The sequence below is a fragment of the Anoplopoma fimbria genome, chromosome 4, assembly GCF_027596085.1.
Source record: "Anoplopoma fimbria isolate UVic2021 breed Golden Eagle Sablefish chromosome 4, Afim_UVic_2022, whole genome shotgun sequence".
Taxonomy (NCBI): domain Eukaryota; kingdom Metazoa; phylum Chordata; class Actinopteri; order Perciformes; family Anoplopomatidae; genus Anoplopoma; species Anoplopoma fimbria.
The window spans coordinates 4498314-4525262 of NC_072452.1; the positions used below are offsets into that span (position 1 = coordinate 4498314).

Genomic DNA, 26949 nt, shown 5'->3' on the forward strand with positions numbered 1-26949 from the left:
TTACGGAAGATGGATGGATGGATGGATGGATGGATGTCAATAATTAATCGTCAATGAGAATTTTCACAGATAAGTGCTGTCAGTTAAACAGTTAAAATAAGTATTTAAAAAACAACAAAAAACAAAGCTGAGCGAAACTCAGAATCATGGCTGTTCAGGAGAAAAGCTGGTCCACCTTAACAAGTAAGTCCAACTTTAAATCAGCCCGCCTAAAGTGAACCTGAACTGGAGTTTTTACTAACTGGGCTGAACCCCTTCAGCAGGTGGCGAGAGAGACATGGGAATTTAAGTTTAGGTCTTGAGGAGATGTAATATTAATTAATCCTGACAAATAAACAGTTCACACACTGCACTGCTACATTCACAGTTATAATGTCACTGATAGCTCCATATTCACTGTCAAACACGCTCTTTCTTGCAATACAGTGGCATGGATTAATTGATTCTTTTTTACCTTTTTAAAAAAACTCAAAGGATTAAGACTAAGGTAAAGACGAAGGTAAATGGCATCTTTGTTGGTTTAGTTAGTTTCCTGTTTTATGTTGAAGTTCCCTGCCTCTTGTGTCCTGTGGTGGTTTGACTTCTGTGTTTTCTGTGGATCACCTGTGTTGTATTGGTCTCGTCTGCCTCGCTCTGCTCCCTTTGTGTTTCTTCCACCCATCAGCTGTCAGCCCGCCCTCATGTCTGCCCACCTGTGTCTTGATGTCTGATTTGTTTCGTATGTATTTTTAGTCCTGTCTTTTGTATGTTAGTTGTCTGTTCATTTTTCTGTTTGTATCCCTCGTACAGTTGTCTGATTTATCTTATACTGTTTCGAGTCAATCAGCCCGTTCTGTTTTTCTTGGATTTTATAGTTACTCACTTTTGGACTAACCTGCCTTGTAAGTTTTGTTAAGGACATTTATTTATTAAAATCACAGTATAAAATCCCTCTGATCCCCGTGTCTGTCTGTTTGGGTCCCTCCCCTGTGGTCTGTTTGCCAAGCCGTGACAATATTTGGTGAGGCCACTTTAAGACAACCCCACCAACCCTTTACCCCTAAATCAAAAAGGACAAATTCTGTGTTACTATTGTCGTATCTTTCATGCGACAGTGCTGTTGAAGTGATGAGGAAGGATGCTCCCGGACACTGTTCTTGCTGGTATAATGAAGTTTATTACACACAAGCAACACATGTCATAAATCTAAAAGCGCCCGGAGGTCTCGAGTCGAATCTGTGAGTTCCCTACTTTTCGAGCTCTTACACCTCCTTATATAGGGTGCATGTTATTCACATTTGGGCTGAAGTCAAGACCTTGTATGGGGCTCCGATATTCTTGTACATGTTATTCACATTTGGGCTGAAGTCAAGACCTTGTATGGGGCTCCGATATTCTTATACATTTGCCCTTTGGCCCTCCATTTGCCCTTTGGCCCCTTCGGCCCCTGGTATCCCGCACAACTGCTTCCTATATATCATATAAGACAAGAGCACTGGGGGCCTTTATTGGATTGTACAAGGCCTGAAAATATACCACACTATTGTAGAAAATACACAACTTTCCAACTTCAATAAACAGAAGACTAAGCTAATAATCTTCTGAAGCAATTAGCATGCTTTAGAAACACTACAGAAACACTACAGAATCAACAAATAACACTATAAAACTGAATATGTTCATTTTGTTGGCATATAAATCCACTGCCATTTAATTCTCCTCAAAACCTTGTTTGCTAGATTAAAGATCCAAACTGTTTCCACCATTTTTTACATCTATTTTAAAGATCAGAATAACAGAGAAGGCGAGGAACAATTTTATTCTCAACATTTCTATGAGCACTTTTTCACTTTACTTTTGGGATAAAACTGAACCAGCCTATAAAAAAAATGTATTCTCATATACCCTCTGTATATTTCGGTTTGTGACTCCGTTTCAATGTGTTCTGCCCCTCAAAATAACCTCTCTGTACTTTTTCCACACTCTGAAACTTTGCCATTTCTCCGAGCTTATTTTCACTCGGCCCGTTTGGGAGCATCCATATGCAAATAGAGCTGAGGGGAATGATATATCTGGCCGCGCTAACACCTCGCCCACACATTTAATATGACTACAGACGCACGCAGCTGTCCTCTCACGGCAGTGCTCGCACACGTATACACTCACCTACACAGATTAATGCACGAGTGCCAGCAGAAGCAGCCATGAATGAATTATTGGGAGTTTGCTTTGGTTATGACCTGCAGCTACATATGGCCGCGTTGCTCTAATGTGTGTGTACATGTGAGAGTGTGTGTGTGTGTGTGTGTGTGTGTGTGTGTGTGTGTGTGTGTGTGTGTGTGTGTGTGTGTGTGTGTGTGTGTGTGTGTGTGTGTGTGTGTGTGACCTGTGATAAACATGGTCTGAAACAAAAGGCATTAGTCCAGTAGACCAAACTAATGTGATTTTCTAATAATGCGATGCCCTCGGTGTGTGTGTGTGTGTGTGTGTGTGTGTGTGTGTGTGTGTGTGTGTGTGTGTGTGTGTGTGTGTGTGTGTGTGTGTGTGTGTGTGTGTGTGTGTGTGTGTTTGATCCTGTGTTAGGTGTTGAATGGACTGCACTCACACCTTCAATTTGTGTCAGCTCATTAATTTACAACCAGTCCATTCATTACTTCATTTTCCAACACACACACACACACACACATTTCCAACACCATTCAGACCTCTCTCTCGTACCCACGCACACTGACAAACACACACACACACACACACACATTCCCATGCACGCAGTGAGTTATTATGACTGTAGTCCTCTGAATATCTGGCAACCTTGTCAATGATTAAATGACTGCTGTTAAATACTGTGTGTGTGTGTGTGTGTGTGTGTGTGTGTGTGTGTGTGTGTGTGTGTGTGTGTGTGTGTGTGTGTGTGTGTGTGTGTGTGTGTGTGTGTGTTTTTGAGAGAGACATGGATGAGTGCTAAATCATTTTAGAGTGAGAGAGTGATTGTGTGTGCAATAAATCTTCTGTGTGTGTGTGTGTGTGTGTGTGTGTGTGTGTGTGTGTGTGTGTGTGTGTGTGTGTGTGTGTGTGTGTGTGTGTTGATACAACATTAAATCCATCCTGCCTCTGTATGACTTAATGCATATTGCTAAATCTATAAATGTAACCAATTAAGCGCACGGACGTAAATCCGTGCCACAAACTCACGCAAATGAAATCTTTAAATCTCCGGATGTGACTTAACTAAACACAAATTACACTCGACACATTTTTACAGAGTGCTTGAACATGTGTACTGCGATGCACAGCTGTAACCACGGTAACCATCCACGGCTAGCATCAAACGTCAAAGTTCATATGATTTCCTATAAAAAAGTAACTTTTTTTTGCGTTTTCCTAAGAAATCCAGCAACACGTGTCAATTTCCACTCAATATATGCATACCGTCTTTTACAAATAAACTTCCGTCTCCACAGGAAACAACTCAGTTGGGGTTTAGGCAACAAAACTACTTGGTTAGGTTTGAGGTAAGAACGTCATTTAGGTTTTAAATAAGTGCCGTTACCTGGGTCGGAAGTTACGCGACACATAGATCTAGAATAAAATAAATAAATAAACGAGATAGATGGACATTGACAAAAAAATCTGACCATTAAGTAATAGCTAATTTGGTTATATTGATTTTTGCTTCTTGCAGCAGGCCCTAACTTCAGCTCCACCATTTTAGTTTCCTGTCAAGTTGTGTAAATTACAGGCTTCCGTGTAAAAAAGTAATCCGTGCAACATCTGTGTCGAGCTGCTTTGGGATGCTAACGGTCCCTGTTCACATTGTACTGACAATAATCACCTGGATTCATTTTGCTATTGAAAAAGTTATTAGAATCACCTTTTTCATACTGTTTTTAAACCGATTTTTCGTTACATTTATCTTCCATTGTGTCAGTGGAGTGTCAGGGAATTTTTTTTGTTCAGACTTTGATCTGTTCATATGGAAATAACAAATCTGTATTTACACCCCTCACCGCAGTATTGCGTAATAAACAACCCCAGTAGGAAAACCATAAAGATGTGAGGCTGAGGAGGTATATTTTGGGTAGATGACAGATCCAGAGGCTTTACTGCTGCAGGGTAGCGGGGCTGTTATTCATGGGGAAGGCCTTGAGGCATGTGACTGAAGGCTTGAGTTAAAAGGGAGCGCATCTATCTGAGCCTCAGACCACAAGGGGAGAAAGAAAAGAAGACAGAGGACCAAAGGACAGAGAGAGAAGAGAAGCAGCGGTGGGGGGGGGAGTCCATTTGGGAGAGCTCCTTGTCACTTTCCCGTCCTGACCTCTACGTCTCACCAGCTCCTACTTGTCTTCCATCTACAACTTGTTTTCTGTTCGTTACGGTTGACCGCCCCCCCCCCCCCCCGCCTCCTCCCCCACCCCGACATTGCAGCCCTTCCTCTCTTATCCTCTCTCTCTCTCTCCATTTGGCCTCGACCTCCTCTTCTTTCTTAATTTCTCTGAATCTCAGGGCCAATACATAAATGACAAAAAGCAAAACTGTTTTGTGAAATTAATAAATTAAAACTGATTTTTTTTTTTTTTTAATGAATCAATTTAAGATGTTCAATTACAATTACTAAACTTGCTTTTTTTTATCAGTCCCACTCCCTTCAATTATGCCTTTGAAATATACGGTGCATAAGTGCAAGATTTTATATCTCTTTTAATTTTATACTCAGTTTCCCCTTTAACATGCACACAAAAACACACATTTTATCAAATTTAATTCAATATGTTTTTTTCCTTCGAGGTGAACAATATTGCCGAAGACACTCTCCCTGAAAAGCGAGTTTTCTTTATAAAGAAAAGTGTATAAAGTGTTATAAAAGTGTTTTTGATGATTGTTCATTTTTTGCTTCCCAACCTATTTAAGTTCCTCCCCCCTGCAGTGGAGTTGTAATGGTGTCTGTCCACTGTATAATGATCGATATGCCTCATATTTATTACCACATACTCAATATGTGTCTCTTTTTTCTCCTCACAGTGGACGGATGCTTGGACTGGTCAGTGGATCTGAAGGAGTACCACGTCCTGGCCGATGAGCCGGTTCGGGTGAAATGTGCCTTGTTCTACAGCTACATCCGAACCAACTACACCATGGCAACCAACGCCAAGCTGCGCCTCATCTGGTACAAGAACAAAGGAGATGCTGAGGTAGGACCACCTGGTATAAAAGACCATGAGATAGGAGGGTATGGAAGTCCAACACGGGAAATCATAAAGTGAAAATAATTAAGATTCAAATATATTTGTCTGATGTCCTGCTTACATTTTTAGATTGTTTTATTTAAATCGTTAAAAAGTCATAACTATTTAATAAATAATATCAATACAAAGCCAGGAAATTTCAGTAACTCAGGGATTCATAAAATGTTTTTACTGGAAGAATATAAAAAATATGAACTAACTGGATGTTTAGCAATCTTCCTGGACGCTTTGCACTGACAGACAAAATAAACATTTAAAACACACGTCAGGCTGAAATATCAAAAAAAAAAATGATTTGTTCTGACGGTGAAAAGTCTCCTCCATTAAAGTCGATACAGAATATAAAATCCATAAGAATGGCGGAGGAATTCTTCTTCAATCAGATATTAAAGTGTTGCTCAGCAGCAGTGCGGTCTGGTGCTGCCACTAGTGGTCGGTGACTATATTGCAGAAATATAACTGTTTAGTTTAATGGAAGTATGTTCAATGTTTTACCTACATTTTCAAGTGAAGATTCGGGCTTTCATGATTTCAGCTCATAACAAAGGAAGACTGGGTTTTTCAATTAAAGAATGTAGTGCTTTTTTTTACGGAACCTGTCTGGGTCAACTATTAGAACCAGTGAGCAGGATACGTGTTACCATAGGCTTTACTGGAAATGTATTAATTGAATTAAATGAATTATGTTTTTATTTATTTGCCATTTATGTCCCAAATCCATTCTACAAACCAATTCTAAACAGGTGTCGATGTGTTCACACTGAAACAGGACACTTAAAGCAGTCAGTATGAACTCTACAAAAAAAAGAAAGATGTATGGAGTGTGAAAGTGTGAAGAAACTCTCTTTACTTTCTTTGGGCATGCTTGTGTTTGAGTAATAGCCAATACACAGAAGCTAGAGGGACTGATAAATCATACCGTGGTCTCATGTGGTACAATAAAACTCTGTTATCCTCTTCCCAGCAGTGTGGATTATATCTGAATGCTAAAACAGGATTTAGCTGGATCACATGTAGACCTGATGATACATGTAATATGCATCTCCACTATATATATCGAAACTTAATCCTATGGGTAGCATTTTTATGTTATACGTCTATGGGTGCAATGGTATGCCTTTCTGATGGATGTCATTGTAATTCTATTGCTTACGTAGAGCTGGACTTTATGTCTCTCATATCTAAATGACAGTTATTGTTTGGTTATTGCTCTAACATTGTGTTTTGTATCTTGTTCTTTAGGAGCCTATCATCTTCTCGGGTCACAGGCTGAGTAAAGAAGACGACTCCATCTGGTTCAGATCTGCTGAAATGGAAGACAATGGGTTCTACACCTGCGTACTAAGGTACCTTCACACACATCTTAGTAAAATAACTTGACTATCTCATGACTCCACCCTAAAATGATTTAAAAAGTTTTATTTAACAGCCTAGATTATACCAAAAAGCACAATTTAGGGTCATATCTGCTTCAGCATTGTTGATAACTCTTTGTGAACATAGCTCTACTCCCCACATGGGAGCTAGGTCAAAGTATACTGAGTGAAAACACCAACTTTATTTTGAAGTTTTACTTCCAGCAACAGCACATTTGCTGCTTAAGACTAAATAAATACTGCGAGGGTTTCACCAGCGTGCAAACAAAATATTTTTGGCCCCGACTCTGACACGGAGCGGTGCTCTCCGAGTCGTCTCGGCATCGTGGATTTCACCACATGGGAACGACCGCGGAATATATTTCTGACTCCGAGTGCTCCGTCTGCACTCAGGTGGTTCATTTACACTGTTGTTGGCAAATAGCAGCGCTGTGTTTTAGTTGTTTGAATGAATTCATGTGGGTTTTTATTTGAAAAATGCTCAGTATCCATTGTGAGAGAAAAGAAAAACAACCCTCGCCTCCTCAATACTTCAAAACACAGATAAGTGGTATTTAAAATATTATGTATTTCATCAACATTCTTCATATAATCACCACACATATTTACTCTGTATTTGGATTCCCTAATATACAGATTAGTTAGTATGTAGCACATTAGGAGATAAAGCACCTGAGGAGTTTATCTTCAAAAACTGTTTTGTCATTACAACAGATGTTATTCATGAACCGTTAAACCAAGTATACAAATTTGCACCAATTAATGCAATCAGTTATGCAGTAATAAAAAAAATCTATAAGTGAGTAGTCACTTAAAGGTCAGCCCACCTTAAGTGAGCCTGAGCCGGAGTTGTTGCTCACATCAGGGCTAACCCCCTTCTCTGAAATCAGCAGGCGGTCAGCTGATCGGTCCATGAGGGTCGGCTGTCGTTTGGGTGCGGCCCACAGAGGCAGGGGAGAGCAAAAAAAAAAAAAAATCATAATTTTGCATCATGACTTCATTGCATTTGTTGAGGTCTGTTCCCTGAATATTAAGACATTTCTTCTCTGTCTAGGTTTTGCAGGTGTGGGTGTGCACATTTTTGTCCTGCTCTGTGGAATGCTGCCAGTTTAGTAAATTGAATATTTACAATATGGTGTGTGTTTGTTTGTGTGTGTGTGTGTGTGTGTGTGTGTGTGTGTGTGTGTGTGTGTGTGTGTGTGTGTGTGTGTGTGTGTGTGTGTGTGTGTGTGTGTGTGTGAATTTCTTTGATACTACGGTGGAGGTATTGGGGTATCATCTCATGTTCCAGTTGGCTTTGTAGCCCAGAGCAAGGCTTACAGTGTTGTTTACCTGCAAGCGGATGGTCTGTGTGTGTGTGTGTGTGTGTGTGTGTGTGTGTGTGTGTGTGTGTGTGTGTGTGTGTGTGTGTGTGTGTGTGTGTGTGTGTGTGTGTGTGTGTGTGTGTGTGTGTGTGTGTGTGTGTCTGTGTGTGTGCATAATGAACTGAATTAAAATATCCCCTCTGCAAAGTACATATTAATATATTTTTCAGCCAATATCCAAAGGGACGAGTTCATATCCCTGCTTATTTTCTTTCCAGTAACACTGTATGATATTTGTTATTTCAATGTAATGAATAACCTTAAAGGTAATCTCCCTTTTTCCCAATTTGGCTTTTTAATTTGAGGTTAATCTATATTAAAATTAAAATGAATTTCGAGCTATATGTGTTTGCCTTCATATTTTGTGCCGAAATCCACATTTCCAGAATCTCTACAACGAAAGATATCAAAGTCAGCATGAGACAATAATGCAATTAGAGAAAAATGCAGAGATGTGGCTGAATTCCTTCATATAAAAGACTCAGTTAGGACTGCAATGGCCTGGACTATTGTTTCTAAAAACCCTCAGGCTGCGGGATTCCTAAATTCATCCTCCACCATTTCATATAGTTTTGCTTTGCTTGTGTGATTTTGTAGCAACATTGGACTACAAACTGCACTTTGTTGCTGCGCAATAACAACGAATGGAACCCTGATGTACTCTGCTTCCTGCTGTAAAGGATTTCACCTCTTGAGAAATGTTATTTAATATTCATCAAAAATAACATCAAAACGACTCGAGATCCACTTAGTACATTTTTCAGCCACATCTAACAGCCTCCATCAGCGCGTGTAGTTTTGTCAGTTGTCATGGAGATGGATCAGATGTCGTTATTTTGCCGTAAAAAAAAAGTACGGAACTCAAGTCACATGATAACAGGTGATTTTATTTGGGACAAAATGTAAGTCAATGCATAGTAAAAATATGTGATGACAACTGAGCTATCTCCATGACAACGGCTGATTAAGGCCATGAGATGTGGTCAGTGGAAACTTATTCTTCAACCAAAGACGATTGAAGTGATTTTTCGGTCTTTATTTCACTCTTTCAATCTTCTGACTTTGAAACTCTAGGATCTTTAACTTAAGTTGCATTAGAGGAACAACTAGATTCAGTCCGTCTCCGTCCTCTGCATACCTTCACCTCCACCTTCTCAGTCCATTCATCTCAGCTGCCCTTCTTCTTCTTCACCTCCATCTCCTGTTTTCCATTTTCAGCTCCTTGCTCCTGTTCCATCTTCCTACATTTCTCTTTCTCTCTCTCTCTCTCTCTCTCTCTCTCTCTCTCCCTCCTCTTGTTTTCCTCCCGTCTGCACCCGATTGTCTTTAGCTCCCCTCATCGCTCTCCCTCTCATCGCCTCGTCCTCCCCCTCCTCTGCCTCTCCCTCCCACATCCTTTTTTTCCTGCCAGAGCTTGACAGCTTTCCTCCTTAATAAGCTCTCTCCCTCTCTCTTTCTGTCTCCCCCTCGCTCGCTCAGCATGACAACCTAATTAGGGCTTGGTGTCTGTCATTGTCTCAGGGTCTCTTATTAACACACACACACACACACACACACACACACACACCTCTTATCCTAGCAGGGAGCTACAAACTGTATCATATTATATCACTATGAGGTTGTATCTAGGATGTCATCGTGCACAGAGAAAGGGAGAATATGCTTTAAAATGCGTTTAATGCCCTCGATCTGAGGTATATTATTGTTTCTCTGATAAAGAAACCTGCATATGTTGCCCTTTATAAAGCCACCTTTTCACCTGTGTTCACCTGACACTCAGTTCTGACGGACATCAGGTGAAGTCATGTTGGTGCCTGAGCCACTAGAAACATCACATTAATCTCATTTGCAGCCATTGCCTGCCACAGATGGATAAAACGAGTGCAGCCTTTGATAGAAACGTAACCATGTGTGCTTACTCCACTTATCTCCATATATGCTGCCAAGGTTCAGCCATTATTCTTCTCCCTAATACGTCAGCTCTCCAGGAATCGGTGTGGGGTTTCACCTTCACACTCGTGCTGCATACACAGCGTGCAAATCACTACAAATGGTTTGCCTTGCTAACAGTCTGCAACAGTGAATATTAGAGACAAGGTAAAGAATAGACACAACCGATATACTGGACGGTGAAACAACAGGATGAGCAGAGAAGGCTGTCGTCTTAAATCTGCCTGGTTGTATCACTATTTCACTACATAATAGTGATGTCTTTGTGGGATGCTTGTAGCGGGTAGAAAACCAAAAACCCAAATGACTGATAGCTTATGTGGACAGCAGGAAGTTGTCTTTGTGCCATAAACTGCACACCTTGTAAAGTAGCTCAGAGCTTATAATTAGCTATTAGCACAGTCCTGGATTTAATTAGGCGGTGGATAGTATCACAGAAGAAACTGGTGAGAAAGAGATGCCTCTTTAAAAGGGAAGACAGCTCTCGCTGTAACCAAGTGTTTGTGGCTTTTTAATGAATATTGCAACAGTTTGTCAAACTCTCACAATCACCTCGGGATTGGTCTGAAGTGCGTGTTTAGAGTTTCTGTTTGGAACTCGCTGTAGCAAAGCAGAATGATGGCTTTTGGATTGGGAGCACATTATGTTGGTAATTTTACAATTAAAAAGGATAAAAAAAAAAATCATTAAGTGTGGCTGATTAAAATTAAAATAAAGTTTATGTTGCGCTGCAATCCATGGTTTTCCACATAACCTCATACAACTGTTTGTATGATATCTTATGACTCCCACCAACAAAAAGTAGGCTTTTCAGATGTTTCATACCACATCACTTGCTCTGTAGTGGATGCATTTAATTTGTGTGCCATGTCCATGTACACGAAACCAATAGATAGTCACAGAAGGCTTTTTCACAGCCTGACATGATACTGGGCTGTGCAATTTCCTTTGGGCCGTTTGCCACACTTTCCTTAGTGTGTGCAGCCTTTGTGGCTTGTTACAACTTGTAAATTAGTAAGCGTCACATTCCCAAGTGTTTTATGGAAGCTACGGCCCAAACACACAGTAGCACTAATAGAATGAGGTATTTAAAAAAGGTTTTTGATTGACGGAACGTTTGGTGATAGCCCGGTTTATAGAAGGAGAACTCTTAACTCTCTGCCAATGCTGGCTAACACAGAGTTATATAGTCATTTTCCAATGAGAAGCAAATGCTATGAAAGAAAACTCAATGTCAGAAGAAGAATCAGAAATATGTTTAAGTATACATTTGAACTCTGTGAGCCCAAGGCAAAATGATTCCCATTCACAGGCAGCATTGGTCCTTTTCATGACCTTTACATAGAGGCCCAGACCTCTTTAATTCATGCAGTATGCTCTGGGCCTGCCCCGAGCTCAGTAGCTGCTGGCATAGATGTATCCTATGTTCTCTGAGGTCACCGACAACCCCTGAAGCACTCAGACATTCCGACTTCCCTTTGTTGCAACCAAGAATATGAATCTAAAGACAATCATGATCTGCTGGTGGATTCAAGCATTGTTGAGCGCTGTCCAAAAACATCACAAACATTTTTTGCAATTTACATATTTCTGGTTTCTAATAATGTGTAGACTAGCTTCAGTCCTTTGAGACACTGCCCACATGAAGAAGAGACAATCAACCATTTAGAGGTTCGTCAGCAGGATTACGAATGGACAAATCGTCTTTTTAGATAATAGGCTACCGAGCTACAACCCTGAAAAATAGTAACAGAAGAAGGATAGGGGTATTTGTAAGTCAACTTACAGAAATAGCAAGTCCAAAATCTGCAAATTTCTTAGATCGTTAAAAAAAAAAAGAAAAAAAAAGGTTACTGTTCCCAGGATCATCTACTGCAGCTTCAACTTCCACCGAAAAATGATCTTGTTAGTTTCATGGTTTAGCCGTTTATTTAAACCAGTTTTGGTTTACTTTTACCACGCTCATACTGTTCATTTTAAAATTTAGTAGCTAAAGAGCCAAAAGAGAGTGAAATCCAGAAACATGACTCCAAAACAACACTAATGTATCATTTTAAATAAGTACCTTTTACAAAAAGGTGATTATATGTCATATGTTATTAGTTATGGACCTGGTAAGCAGTAGCACCGTCCATTCACAATCTCTCTCTCTCTCTCTCTCTCCCTTTGTTTCCTTTGATCTCTGTTATTTTCATAAAAAGGCATAAAGTAAAAAAAAAGCCCAGGAGCCATTTCAAAAACTCAATAATCTTAATTGAATATTCGATCAGGGGGACCAGGGTCTAAATTCGGTTCCTCAGCCACTTGTTCCAATAAGTCCCTTCCCTTGTAGTAGTACAACGAATGTTTCTCATTGGTCCAACATAAACCGTGTGTTTACTACATCTTTTGTAAATTCACACAATAAGCAAACACTTAGTGCGGATGTCACAAGAACTGATACTTTGGTTACCAAGCTGATGCCAAATTTATGAAAACGTGACCTTAGAAAAACGTCTTTCTACTGTACTGTAGGTCAGGGTTTGACACATATGTTATTAGTTATGGTTAACAGTTATAAGTTCAGGGTTTGACACATATGTTATTAGTTATGGTTAACAGTTATAAGTTATAAGTTATATTTATTGCAGGTTTTAAAATGATGTCTTCCTCTTCTCTTGGTGTCACTATGTTCTGGCATTTGTTTGTTTTGTTTTTTAAAACTGCCACTTGGGGAAAGCCAAAGTGGGGCATTTACAAATCCTTTAATGTTCCCAAATGAGATTTTTCTTGCATCTTTTCATAAGGGATCTAATGTTAAAAAAAATATATATTTTTTATGAATTTTATACACAATTCCTGTAAAAAGCATAATCCAGTGTAGAGGTGCTGTGAAAGAGAAATTTACAGAAGAGGACAGATTATGATAATCCAGCAGGTTCCATTAAAAGCTTGTCTATCCTTCCAAATGCAACAATTATTTGGTATTATCGTCTGTAAAAAAACGCATGATGAATCCTGGTTAATCCATTCGGTCTCGTTTATGGTGGTAGCTAGTAAAAATGAGTTTTCCATCTTCATTTATTGGTTTTACTGTGGAACAAAATGCTGTTCTCCCCATCATACGGTGTTTATAATGCTTCATTTCATGAGGGGCTGCTGCGATCCATCTTTTACCTGTTGCTCTTCAAAACCCTGCGTATCCCCAGTGTCTATCGGAGTGAGTGGGTTTGTGCGAACCTGAGAGAGGGGCCGAGACGTGGAGACACTGTTATAAAACCAAAGGTGAACAGACATTAAAGGTGGAATAACATTCTCTCTCAGGAGACCATAACTGTAAAATAACGTTGTCTGAGACACGAGGCCGGGAGAAAGAGAGTGCCGGGAGAAGGAGAGAGAAATTGAACGCAGGTGGGTGGTAGAGAGAGAGAGAGAGAGAGAGAGACAGAGAGTCAAGGAGAAAGTAGTTCAATTGGAGGGATGTGGAGAAAGGGTAAATAGATGGAGAGGAAAAACAGGGGGGAGCTGAGAGAGAGATGGAGGAATGAGTGGAGGAGAAAAGAAAAGCAAAAATCCATTTTCTCTGCAGGTATAAGGACCTTAGGAGGGGGAGAGGGCATGCTGCGACTGCCCGAGACCCCCTCTACACCCACCATGATTAGGTCACCAACACACACACAAATAACACTTGGAGAGAAATTGATACACGCAGTGAGAGGTCTCAGTTTATTTTTGAGGCTGCAACACTGAGAGAAGGACTTTGCACCAAACCTATCTGCACTCAACTATCTGCGAGAGTCGGGCAGAAACAGAATCAAAAAGTCGGTGGGAACACACACACAGAACACACACACACACACACAAAGAGGAGAGGACGAAGAATGAGAGAGACAGAGGGCAAACCGATATAGAAAAGAACTCTCAGAGAACAAAATAATGAGTGTTATATAGGGAACAAGGTAGCGTGAGATGAGAGATTTCATGCTTCTGGCTTTGCCCACTCTTCACTTCAACACACTGCATTAGATGGAAATGTAACATGGTCTCTATGGGGGGAGGGAAGTGAGTGACTAGCTGGACCCTGGGATGTGGAGTTTGTGAATTGGTGGGTGGCTGGTTGTTTAATTTGGTGACATCTTGGCCGGAGATTTGCGTTTGTGTCGGTGGCTGCTTGTTTTGTTTTTTGGGCAGGCAGATTGGCGAGCTGACTTGTTGGTGGAATTTGGGGGGTATGTTTGACCTGATTGGTTGTTAGAGTGGCTGGCTGATTGACCTGGTAAGCAGTAGCACCGTCCATTCACAATCTCTCTCCTCTCTCTCTTCCTTTGTTTCCTTTGATCTCTGTTATTTTCATAAAAAGGCATAAAGCGGAAAAAAAAAGCCCAGGAGCCATTTCAAAAACTCAATAATCTTAATTGAATATTCGATCAGGGGGACCAGGGTCTAAATTCAGTTCCTCAGCCACTTGTTCCAATAAGTCCCTTCCCTTGTAGCAGTACAACGAATGTTTCTCATTGGTCCAACATAAACCGTGTGTTTACTACATCTTTTGTAAATTCACACAATAAGCAAGCACTTAGTGAGGATGTCACAAGAACTGATACTTTGGTTACCAAGCTGATGCCAAATTTATGAAAACGTGACCTTAGAAAAACGTCTTTCTACTGTACTGTAGGTCAGGGTTTGACACCTTGGCGTCTGTCATTCCAGGGACAGTAGAAGATTTACCTGATACTGCTAAATTGTGAGCAAATCTGTGTTGAAATCTGCAGGATGAAAAGCCCGTAACGCACAGTGCTGCTTAGCTAAATAACGACGCTAACAGCTAATGCACAGAGGCTGCGTTGAGTTACATTAGGATGTGATCAACAGTGTTCATTTGAGCAGCTGTTTAGATTTCAGTGCTTGGCGAGAAATTTGAGCATGCACACAGTAAAAATGGAGTGTATTTTGAAGTACATGGGATTTTTTTTATTTTATTTATTGTGGTACTGAATAAGGTATCAATAAACATGACAGGTGGCCCTTTGTTATCTTAAAATCATATGTAGTTGGTTCCAAGTCCCAAAAAACAAACAGTCAATGTGAACAGAGCGAACAAGAAAACAACAGAAAACTTTTGCGAATATAAATAAATATTCATAAACCACTTGGCATACTGTTGCTACTTTGGAGTCTCCTTATTATTCACTCCTCCATCTCTCCTTGGTTTCCTTGGCATCAGTTAATTACATCCAACTGAATTAGCAGAGTCGCTCCACAGTAATAATGATGATGACTGTGATGTTGATGATTTGAATATGAAATACACTTTAAATCCATTATCAGACTAATTTCCCTTGTTGTCACAGTCCTTCAGACATGGTGGAAATGCACACAGGAATGTGCAAAAAGGACTTTTAGTACATAGTTTAGTTCCGTTTAGACTTTAGTTATTCTGCATCCAACCTGGCCCCTAATTTGGTTTACATATTAGGTTGTGGTGGGAAATTGGTGGTTGGATTGGGTTCAAAGGAAATATTTTTTTTCTAGTAAAGGGATCGCTCCAAAAGGTGGTGCAGGAATAAGTATCCAGCTTCCTCGTCTCAAAGAAAATGCTTTTTTGTTATGTGTTTTTGCTTAGATGCCTGAAATAAGGTCTGTGTTTAACACCAGCTTAAGATAATTTAACATTTTGTTATATGGTATAAGATGCGTTGCAAAGCTCAAAACATATATAATATAAATGTGTGCTATTTTTATTTTTAAATATGAATGGATAGTTAAAATAAGTACACATTTTTTGTTTACTATGGGGGGGGAAATATACTTTAAGGTATTTTTTTTATATTTTTGTAACCGAGCATAAGGCTGTGGCCACAAACTAATACCAACAACGCCACTCCCTTTTGGGTAAAGCAGGAGACACTTTATAATATTAAATACAATTTCAGGTCCTGCAGTGAGGTAGCGTGAATGTTGCCCAACATCAAACACAACGGATCACCAACATACGGTTTAAAACAGTCAACATGAATATAAAACAGTGTAAAATGACTGAAATAAAAGTGATCACAGAGATCTCGCGTTACATGCAGCAGCAAACCCAATAAAAGAGATGCACCTCTATTTAGAAACAGAAAAAGGCAAAGGGGACACCAATTGGGGACAGCACGGGCAAGAGGTCAAATCGATTTAAAAGCCAATCACACCATGCAAACTAGCGTCACGGAAACGAGGCGCTTACCAGTTAAAACCGGGGCCAATGACGATTAAATCGCAGTTAAAACAGTTAAATAATCCGCCTGTCCACCTCCTTACGTGCTGAGCCAACTCCCGAATGCCTTCCCTCTCCAATCCGCCACACAGGTTTATATCCAGGTTTATATCCAGGTTTATATCCAGGTTTATATCCAGGGGAGACAGCAGGGCACCTGCAACAGATAATAATCATGAGACGCACCACTCTACAGCCAATAATCAACACAAGGCACGCCAAAAAAAAGATACCACCCCATCTGCAAAATAAGAACTTCATTAAAATCAAAACTCACACCAATAAATAGTTAAATAAATAAAGTTAAATCAAGCAGATGGAGTTAAAACATGCAGATAAAAACATTTAAATATATAATTAATCAATAAATCCATTTAGAGTTTGAGGTGCGTCTAGCTGTTACATTTTCATGCATATTTACTCAGGGTCTAAACTCATGGCCAGATTGCACCAAATTATAACATATAAAAAAATAAATAAAAGCCTGACCTGCTTTTAGCACTCTTCACCGAGTGCCAATTCAATATTTTTTCTCTCCAGGACCCGTGATTATAGGAAATCAATTTAAATAAGATATCAGTAACTTTTTCACTGACATTTTGCATTGTCAGCGTACTTTTTACTATATATATTTAAAAAGAAATGTAATGGAGTCATGGTTGAAGTCTCTATTCAAAAAGGGGGCATATGTTGACATTTTTCTGACGGGTGACTTTTTGTGGTCATATGACTAATGACCGTCCTCCTTTTGGAACCGAGGCAGCGGTACATAGACATTTGTAAACCTCAGGGAGGAGTCCAGGACGGATGGTTGGGCATATGAACTGGCAAATTTTCACATCCGGGTCTTTTAACAATGTTTTCTCTACGACCTTTTGGTAAGGTCTGGACTTATTATATTTATAAAAAGTTAAAAGTAGTTGAAATAGTTGGGGGTTTTTTGGCTTTTGGTTTTTTTCTCTGTCTGTAAATATAGTATTTCAGTTATTGTTGTTTTTCTACTGTTTTTTTATTGCTTATTTATAATACTTGTTTTATTTTATTTTTATTTTTCATTTTTTATTTTATTTTTTTTTATTTTTTTTTATTTTTATTTTTATTTTTATTTTTATTTTTAGCTTGTCTTCTTCTGCTATGTCTCTTGTGTGCACTTTACTCTGCGCTGTTGTAAGTCTGCAAATGTCCCCGCTGCGGGACTAATAAAGGATTATCTTATCTTATCTTATCTTATCTTATCTTATCTTATTTAAAATGAAAAATGACGTGCGCCAGTGGCCTTTACCTAACCCAATCTCACCTTAACCAAGTAGTTTTAGTTGAACAAATTTAACCAAACCGTAACCCCATCAATAAATGCTCTTTTGGGTTATTATGGAAAGCACTGACAAGCAACCAATGCGTCTCTCTCAGCTGTTCCCCCCCGTGGTACTGCAAGTAGGTAAACCACCTGTCTCTCTTTGCATTAGAGGATGATTCTACCGTCTGTGGTCACTCACACACAAGAAACACACAGATAGTTTTAACAAAGGGTGTTTCTCTAATGCCAGCCAAGTGTTTAACCTTTCTCCCCATCATATTAACAGATGCAGACGCAGGAGATAAAGACGTAGAGTGGAAAGAGGAAGAGACAAAGAGATGAAGAGAAATAGGGGGAGTGTAAGACAAACTGACAACGGCGGTGTGAAAGTAAAACGGAGAGCGTTGTGGAGTGGAGAGCCAAAATGGGAGCAGAGAAGGAGAGAGCGGTCATTTGAAGTTTCATTTGGCAGTCCTCTATGACTTGGCAGCCTCTGATTCGGTACCACTATCTCGCCAACATGAACCAACATGTGCCAGTGCATGCCAACTAGAGCCAATGCCTGCTGCCCTGGCTCGTCTTTAAAAAGCAAAAAAAGTAGGCCTTAGTTTTGATGCTTTGATGTTGAAGGGGTTCTAGGTTGCTCTGAAATGCGATCTGACTTGGTGGAGATATGGAGGGGAGGACTACGTCAGAGCAGAAAGGAGGGCAGAGCTGGATGTGTGAATTACCAAGCAGCCTATGTGACAGAGCAGGGGCAAGAGCTAGAAAGACTCCTCCGCGTAGAAAAGGTGGTGTTTTACATCCTCACAACAACCACGCCTCCTGCCCAAGTGTCCTTCAGGTACGACAGACAATAGCGAGCATGATTTTACCCCTTGGATGAGCATGCAATTTAAATGAACTTACTAAGTCATTAATTGTGACCCAGTGGCATTCTTCATTTACATTTGTGGCCAAAGCGACATACAAAAGAAAAATCCAAGCCTTCAAGAGTTGGTGCTGCAACACTCGCTTCCATGTTCCATCTGAAACAAGCGGTGGATGAAGTAAAAGTGATAGGAAAAGAGAGTGAGAGAGAAAGAGGGAGAGAGAATATAGGGTGAGCATATACTGTATATCAGAAGTGGGCGTAGTCAATCTAAAGGCAACCCTTTTGTTTTTGGACTGCTGCTTTGAAGGACCATAATTTACTAAATGAACATCATGCTGTATTGAAGAAGACTTGAAACTAGAGATTGAGACCATAAACTCATGTTTACAATGTTTACTGAGGGAATAAATCAAGAGAGAAGTAGAGTCATTTTCTCATAGACTTCTATACAATCAGACTTCTTTTTACTACCAGAGGAGTCGCCCCCTGATGGACATTTGACAGAATGCAAGTTTAAAGGCTCTTCAGCATCCGCTTCACTCTTTAGACCCGGAGAATACTGCCTGAGGGCCAGCAGGTACTTAAAGTGATCTGCTAACCGTTTCGACGGATTTAACCCATAGGTATTCCAAAGATTTACATCTGCAAGTGTATGCTTTCACTTTGTCGAAGACAAATGTACTCTTTATTTGTCAGTCAGCTTGATAACTAAAAGAATAATAGTTTTCTCTGAAATGTTCAATTTTCTACCTTGACATTCAACCAAACTTCAATTTCCAATGTAGACAGACTGTCATTGCAGGAGGATATGCAGCATTTAATTAATTGAATTCATGTTGAGATTAATCATTTTTTAAGACTGCATTTACATTTTTGAGATATGTTATAATTCAAATGTTCATTAAGTGGGAAAAATGTAGACCCCTTTAGAGGAAATCGTTTGGTGTTCAGTTCCACAACCTTTCATAATGCTTACTTAAAACCACACAACTTCAGCCCTGATTGATGTGTGTGAACTGTTCAAAGACGCATTGCAGGCACATTACAGATATCTAGCATGCTTAATATCTGGGAACTACAGCCAATGAGAGCTCAAAAGCAAGGGTTGAGGGGAAACCGTACGTGTTACAACACGGAAAGTTGGTGTTGTTGGATGTTTGCATGAATAAACATTATGCATAACAATAGGGGAAATAGAAAAAGGCTCGCGGAAACAGGCCATTATGCGTACACATGCTCCAACGACAACATCAACGTGCACGAATACGCCTGCGTCACTTCTTACCTGTGTCTTGTGACAATAAGTAGTTTGGAAATCTCATCAAGGATTCCATGTGAAGGATCTTTTAGTGCGTATCTTTTAGAAGTATGTGAACTTGGAACAGTTGCACACACAGGCACAGATTCACATAAAACCAAGCCTGCACAACTTCATTTTAAATACAGGCCTGGTGGTGAATGCACTCAGTTCTAAACACTAATAGTACACACAAACTCACCTGAACACACATCCAGTGAAGTCACCTTGGCCAGGTGGCACTGCTTTTCTCGCATACAGATTGGCTGCGGAACCAAAGCAACACCACACACTGTGTTTCCATCTTCACTCATTCATAACCTGCAGAAACAACAAAAATGAATAAAGGTAGACGTCCATTTGACCTTACCGCATTGACAATATTACTTATAAAGCTAAAGTTTTATTTCATGGTAATCACGCAGTTTTTACTCGTTCATTTTAGAGGACAAGGTATGTGTTGAATCAGTTAGCGTAGCAATTTCACAGCCAGGCTGGATTACAAACACGGCAAATTGGTCCAAAGTGCTCGAAACTTGCATTCTTTACTAATATCCATTAGGGGATGACTCCTGTGTTTGTAAGAAAAGTCTGGTTGTATAGAAGTCTATAGCTGTGTCCCAATCCAGCGGCCGCATCCTTCGGAGGCTGTATTTGTAGACCGATTGCGTCACAGCGGCCGTGACGAGGCTTTCCCATTTCAACGACTCCTTCTGATGCGGCCGACAAATGCAGCCTACTTTTCCCAGATTCAGAGGATACAACTGATGGATCCTTCACGGCCCAACATATCCCAAGATTCATTGCGTGCCGGTGAAGTTGATTTTTTAATCGACATGGTGACTAGTGGACCAGCAACGGGAGAATTCACATTTAAATGTAATTATTGGGGTTTTAACTCAAGTGAATATCTACAGATACAAGTGTTAAAACTAAAAACAAGGGACCTGATCAGATCACACTTATGTTAAAATGATCGGTTAACTTACGTGACGCTATTAACTAACCAGCTAACGCTACCGAGAGCAGCTGTGCTATTTACAGCAGCTCGTCCATTTTAATCTTTTAATGTAGCTTTACCTCTTTTATAGTCTTTTATGACAACCACAGCTGGTTGCTAGGAGACAGGAGCGGCAAAAGGGTGGGGGCGCGAAAAGCTGGTGACACAAACAGGAAGTCCTCTGTAAACCAGGCCGTCTCGTTTCGGAGACCGCTCGGTGGAGCCTTCGCGGTACTCAAAGGCCGACGTAGACCGCGAAGGATGCATCTGCTGGATTGGAACACAGTTTATGAGAAAACTACCCTACTTCTCACTTGATTTATTCCCTCAGAAAACATTGTAAGAACTTAGTTTATGGTCTCAATCGCCCTTTTTTTTTTTAAGTTTTTCTCAATACAATAATTGTATCACCAATTAAATTTGCCCTTCCAAGCTTTTTTTTTTTTTTTTTTCTTTTTTATTTTTTTATTTTATTGCTTTATAATACTTTTTTTTTTTCATTTTTTTTTTTTATCTTGTCTTCTTCTACTATGTCTCTTGTGTGCACTTTACTCTACGCTGCTGTAAGCCTGCAAATTTCCCCGCTGCGGGACTAATAAAGGATTATCTTATCTTATCTTATCTTATCTTAAATGATTGTCCGACATGTGTGTTTCCCACCTGGTCCATATGGTAGCTTTATGCTGAGAACGCTCAGTAGTGCAAATCCATCTACTCGGCTTGAACTGACTACATATTCGATAACCTCCTGGCACTAACAAAAAGAGACCGTTTGAATATAATTGATAGATATTAAAATAGATAATGCATGTTAGTAAAGAAATGTTTCAAATCCACGATGTCTGTGGTGTAATCAGTCCATACGGACACTGGGGAGGTTGTTGCTTTTCAGTAGTGACACATGTTGATCTGGTCGGGGTTGGTGACCTTACACGTAATAGAGTATTAGCACTCAAGTAGCAAGAACACACACTCATGCTTAGATCTGCCCTCTTATACACACTTAACCCTACATGAGTCACTGAGCAGGCTGGTTGCTGCGTCCAACAGTTTTTCTACAGCAACTATAATTATAAAAAGATGTTTTCAACTTGCAGCTCGGGAGATTTTTTTAATTTGTTAAATGACTGAAAGGAAAAATGTGCCCTTCCAAGCTGTTAGCTTATCCTTGAGGGTGGCCGGGGGGAGGAGCCAATCACATCTGTCATTGGATGACAGTTGGGGTTCAAACTGGACAGGTTAACCAGTTAGTCACAGGGCTGGCACATAGAGTCAGACAACCAGTCACTATCACAATCACACCCCCAGACAATTGGGAGTCCCCAATTAACCCAACCTGATAGCAAAAAACCATAACCCCCCCCTCTTTCTGTGAGGTGACAGTGCTAACCACTGCTCCATTGTGCTGCCATTCATGTGGAGCATCAATAAAGTCCCGCTGGTGCTCTAAAGATTATTAATTGCTGCCATTTGGTGAAAAAAATGTCCAAACTAAACATTGAACAAAGCTTTGCATGAGCAGAAATTAAGACCTCACTTAATAATGTAACACAACACAGCTTGTGTTCATGCATCCTTATTTAAAAGCATTTGTGTTCAGACACTTGCATGCACAGACATTTGTTGTGTGTGTGTGTGTGTGTGTGTGTGTATGTGTGTTTGTGTGAATGTCTCAGCATGCTCAGGTGTCTGTTCTCTCTCTCGCTGCCTGTTAGTTAGATTGATAGTCAAATTAATCTGCAGATCCGTCCAGGTATAAACACGCTGCCTGCTGGCCGGGATACATCCCCCTCTATTAACGCCGTAATTCAACGCGCCCTCCAGCTGCCTTCCCCGATCACGGGAGGGTTATTGCAGGGAGGGTGCACTTGATTTATTGATGGGGAGGATATGGCGGATTACGGGTTGATTTGGAGATTAATTTATGGCTCATTTTGCATTTTGTGTAATTGGAATTTTGTGTTTGTTCTTTTGTTTGCTGGAGAGCAAAAGCACACACACACACACACACACACACACACACACACACACACACACACACACACACACACACACACACACACACACACACACACACACACACACACACACACACACACACACACACACACACACACACACACACACACACACACACACACACACACACAAATGCACAAAAATGAAATATTAGCAGTCAGTGCAGAGCGCCTGGAGTTGTGCTGTAGGAGTGACGCTGCTCTGCCGGAGGACACTTTGGAAGTGACTGTGGCCACGGTAGCAGATTACAGCAAGAGTACAGCAATCCCATCAAATTATGATCAAAGAAAAAAGTCATTATAGCCTCACTACGTCTGCTGTCAGTGTGCCAGTATGATCGCCTCAAACCATACTTTCAACTAACACATGAACTTCTGAGCTGAAGACTCTGAGGAATGGGGGGGGGGGGGGGAGCTAATCCAATTAGTGGGCCGTCATCATTTGTAGTAAAGAATTTGTTACATGCTTTTGAAGCTGTAAATTGTGATTTTCATTTTACGACATGTAATGCAATTTGAAGTAGTTTTATTTGCTTCCTTTTTTCATTTTTCCGGTTGGGGTTGCCAGTTGCATTGAGGGATGTTTTGGCTCTCACTTGACTTCTGTTTCAGCATGGCAGCACATTCCTCATCCCTGTTAATAGATAGAGACTTAGAAACACACACATACATAGACTCACAAACACACAAACAGATAATATGCAAATAGTAGAAACTGTGATATTCCATGTTTTATTCATAGCTGTCTTCAAATGCAAATACAGGCCAACCAACTGTAGCCTTTCTTGGCCATGTTACAAAATAACAAGCCACACCCAGCAGACCACACACACACACACACACACACACACACACACACACACACACACACACACACACACACACACACACACACACACACACACACACACACACACACACACACACTTTAAAATTGCTGATAACAGAAGGGTTATGAATGTCAGCCACTCACATTAGACACAGAATGGCATCCACAAATCTTTCCTTTCACCTTTTAAATCTCTCTTTTCACCTCATTCATTTCCAGGAGGACAGGTTTTTACTGGCATTAGATTGTCAAGTCGGGCCAAATTTATTTGTAAGGCATGTTTGCCAAAGCAGGTCCGTTACTTATAGCAGCATAGTCCTGTACAGAGCAGCAGAGGACACACATTTACAAGACCATGAGAGATAGATAGTGGTGCAATGGATAATAAAACACTTGGGTCGCATCACAGAGCAGAGTCACGGATCAGAGTCACGGAACGGTTCAGCACAAAAGAAATAAGGCAGCAAATATAACAGATTTTTTTCTGCCCATACTAATTGCTGATCATTGATGATCCAAATTGGCAGAAACACCATCCTTTGTTGTTTGACTATAGCAGCTGGTCTACAAGGCTCCAGACTATTTTTTTTTCTTTGCCACCGTACCAAAAATCATTTCAACTGCTCTGAAGTCTGTTTGAAATTTGAAATGTTATCCTTTGTTATAGTCATTTATAACACAATTCAAATGATAAGGAAATACAAGATCTAAATGTAATTGATTCAAACAATCATTTTGTCATTTGTCATTTGAATGATGTATTATGAGCTTCTTAGACTGAAAAACAGCTCATAATTTCCTCTGCAAAATCTATAACGTGTTGCTGTGAAAACGTCCCCTTCAAACATTTATGTGTATTCAAGTTTTCACAAAAACGACATTTTAAAAGATTATATGTGAACACATCAAGATACTCGCATCACAATACTCATTTTCACTGAACAGAGCCTCACGCATCATAATGTAACTAAAATGAACATTGGTTTCGTTGGCCGTTAGCGGTGCTGCTAACGTTACTAGCTCTTCCGTCAATTTAAACACATATTGGTTGTTTACCATGGAAAAATGATCAGTTAAAGCATAAAGGTCGATGTCCTGATTTCATATTTTACTGAATATTGCCAGAAAACGATGGTCAGCAAAACTTTATTTCACACAGTGATGGTTAAAGTTAAACTCTGTAACTAATGGGTGACTCAAATGCGCGCTGAACCGAGAGGGGGCGGATCCGTACAGATGACGGATCAACAATGGTCCGTTGCACCGCTAATGAGAGAATTTCCTGCATGCAATCTTGTCAACTTTGGGCCAAATTTGCCACTTTTAACACAAAATCCACCACCTATGTGATTCATGCAGATCAGATGAGTTTTTTTAAATTGAGGGGGGTTTAGGGGGAATGATTCCACCAGACGCCATGGTGCATTTCAGAAGGGAACCAAAACAAATGAAAAGAAATAACCCCTTATCCCCACTGCTTTCAGCAGACATAAACGGATAAAACAAATTCAAAAGTAATTGGCATTGACATTGGCGCATAGCCAAAGTGAAACTAACTTGTTGGAGTGAAACTTCCCCTAATACACACTTATTTTTCAATTATTGTGTGGATTTTGATATTTTCAATTCCCTTGCATTTCCTGCATAACACAAGCGTTTCAGTTTTATAGCCTATTGTTACCAGTTGCCTTTAGGGAAAGTGCTCCTACATTATTTTCATTATGAATATTGTTCCTAAACATTGACAGTGCAAATGTTACTTCATCTGCATCTGAATCTTTGTCACCTTTTCACCCTTTACATGCCTCAAATTTGTCACAAGAAGTAATTTTACAACAATGTTACAATCAGCAAATGTGGTGTGGCCTGATGTGTATTAAATACTAACTGAATAAATTAATAAATTAAGTTAAAGGACTCGTTCGACATCTTGGGAAATACACATAATCACTTTGTTGCAGAGAGATTGGTGAGAAAATCAGTCCCACTCTTGTGTCTGAATGCTTCAAATGAAGCTACAGCAACTAGCTAGCCTAGCTTAGCTTATCATAAAGGGGGAAACAGCTTGCCTATACCAGCACATTATAGCTCACTTATTAACATCTTGTATCTGGGCTGTTTAGCGGCGTCCTTCAGAGAAATAACCACACACATAAACCAAATCTAAAATCACGATGTGTCGTTTTAACCTTTCTATAATAGGTACTAAAGCTATGCTGCACAATTCCAACCACACTAAAAACAGCCGTTTCAGGCAGCTCGGGAGCAGTAATTCTTCAGGTTTTACACTCTACGGACCTTTTACATGTAAAAAAAATATATATATAACACATTAAAGGAGAGGGAAAAAGTGGAAAAGCTGAAAAATCCCTGGCAAGCAGCCCCTCTTGTTTGCTAATTGAGTGAACCAACCCTTTAATATTTCTGCAATCCTTACAAGCTGACATGCAATACCCTTTCTTTTTTTTTCTTTTTTTTTATGTGGACGCAATAATCCTATTATCATGATTTATCTCTTATTCACTTGGTAAGACATTATTTCCTACTGGTAGTGGTGAGCCTTGGTACAGTAGATAATGTTGTTGTTAAACAGATTAGACTGGCAATAACGTGGATATGTGTCCCATGCATGATCCCAATAATCACCAGTGCTGTTAAAGCTGCTTTGTTTGGCCTGCAAAGTGTGCACGTCTCATGAGAATGAATTACCTGAGGCTGCGAAATGCAAACACATCTCTAATAGGACCAAGATGAACCATAAATGCCATCCCTGCACAGTCTAATCTGTAGCACTATATTAACTCTGTTATTCAGCATTTCAAGACCTTTGCTCATTTTTATTCTGTTTCTCACAGCCATTTTTTTTTTTGATAGCTTAATAAAAGTCCTGTGCCACAGTAATGTCCCTCTTGACACATTCATTTACATTGAAAGCCGTCTTAAGGGCTAAGATGTTCCATTAACAGCTTTTATCTTCAGGGAGATTTAGGTAGAAGTGTAATTGTTATAATTTTCTTAGAATTTAACCACAAAAAACTCAAAGGTTAAACCAACTATTTTCTTGTGTTATTTCACTCACTTAACATAATATATGTCAGCATAATATGGTCATTCTCAATAAAGGCTCTGCAGGCACAGACATGGGAAATGAAAAGGTAATTCATAAGATTTCCAGAAGTGCAAAATCTCAAATAAGTAATAGTTTGACATTTTGGAAAATATGCTCATTCACTCTCTTGCTGAGAGTTGGATGAGAAGATTGTTACTGTCACGTCTGTAAGCTAAGTAGAAGGCTGCTTAGCTTCTAGTAGCTTAGCTTTGCATTAAAACTGCAGACATAGTTAAACAGCTAGCCTTATCTTGTCTTGTCCTCACCATGATTGAAATCACTGCTACTGGCTCAAAGCTCCCCATGAAATCACAACTTTTGTTACCTTTGATTGACATAAACTAGCTGTTTGCTTAGCTTAGATAACCATCTGACGGC

The 26949-nt window shown here is 39.9% G+C and overlaps 1 protein-coding gene across 1 annotated transcript in view; it reads left to right on the forward strand.

Moving 5' to 3' along the window:
* il1rapl2 (interleukin 1 receptor accessory protein-like 2) overlaps positions 1-26949 on the forward strand; it is a 327856-nt gene that overhangs the window by 170290 nt on the left and 130617 nt on the right. Inside the window, exons 2-3 of the mRNA XM_054597719.1 lie at positions 4999-5168; positions 6465-6568. Coding sequence (XP_054453694.1) covers positions 4999-5168; positions 6465-6568 — 274 coding nt within the window. The remainder of the gene's footprint in view (positions 1-4998; positions 5169-6464; positions 6569-26949) is intronic.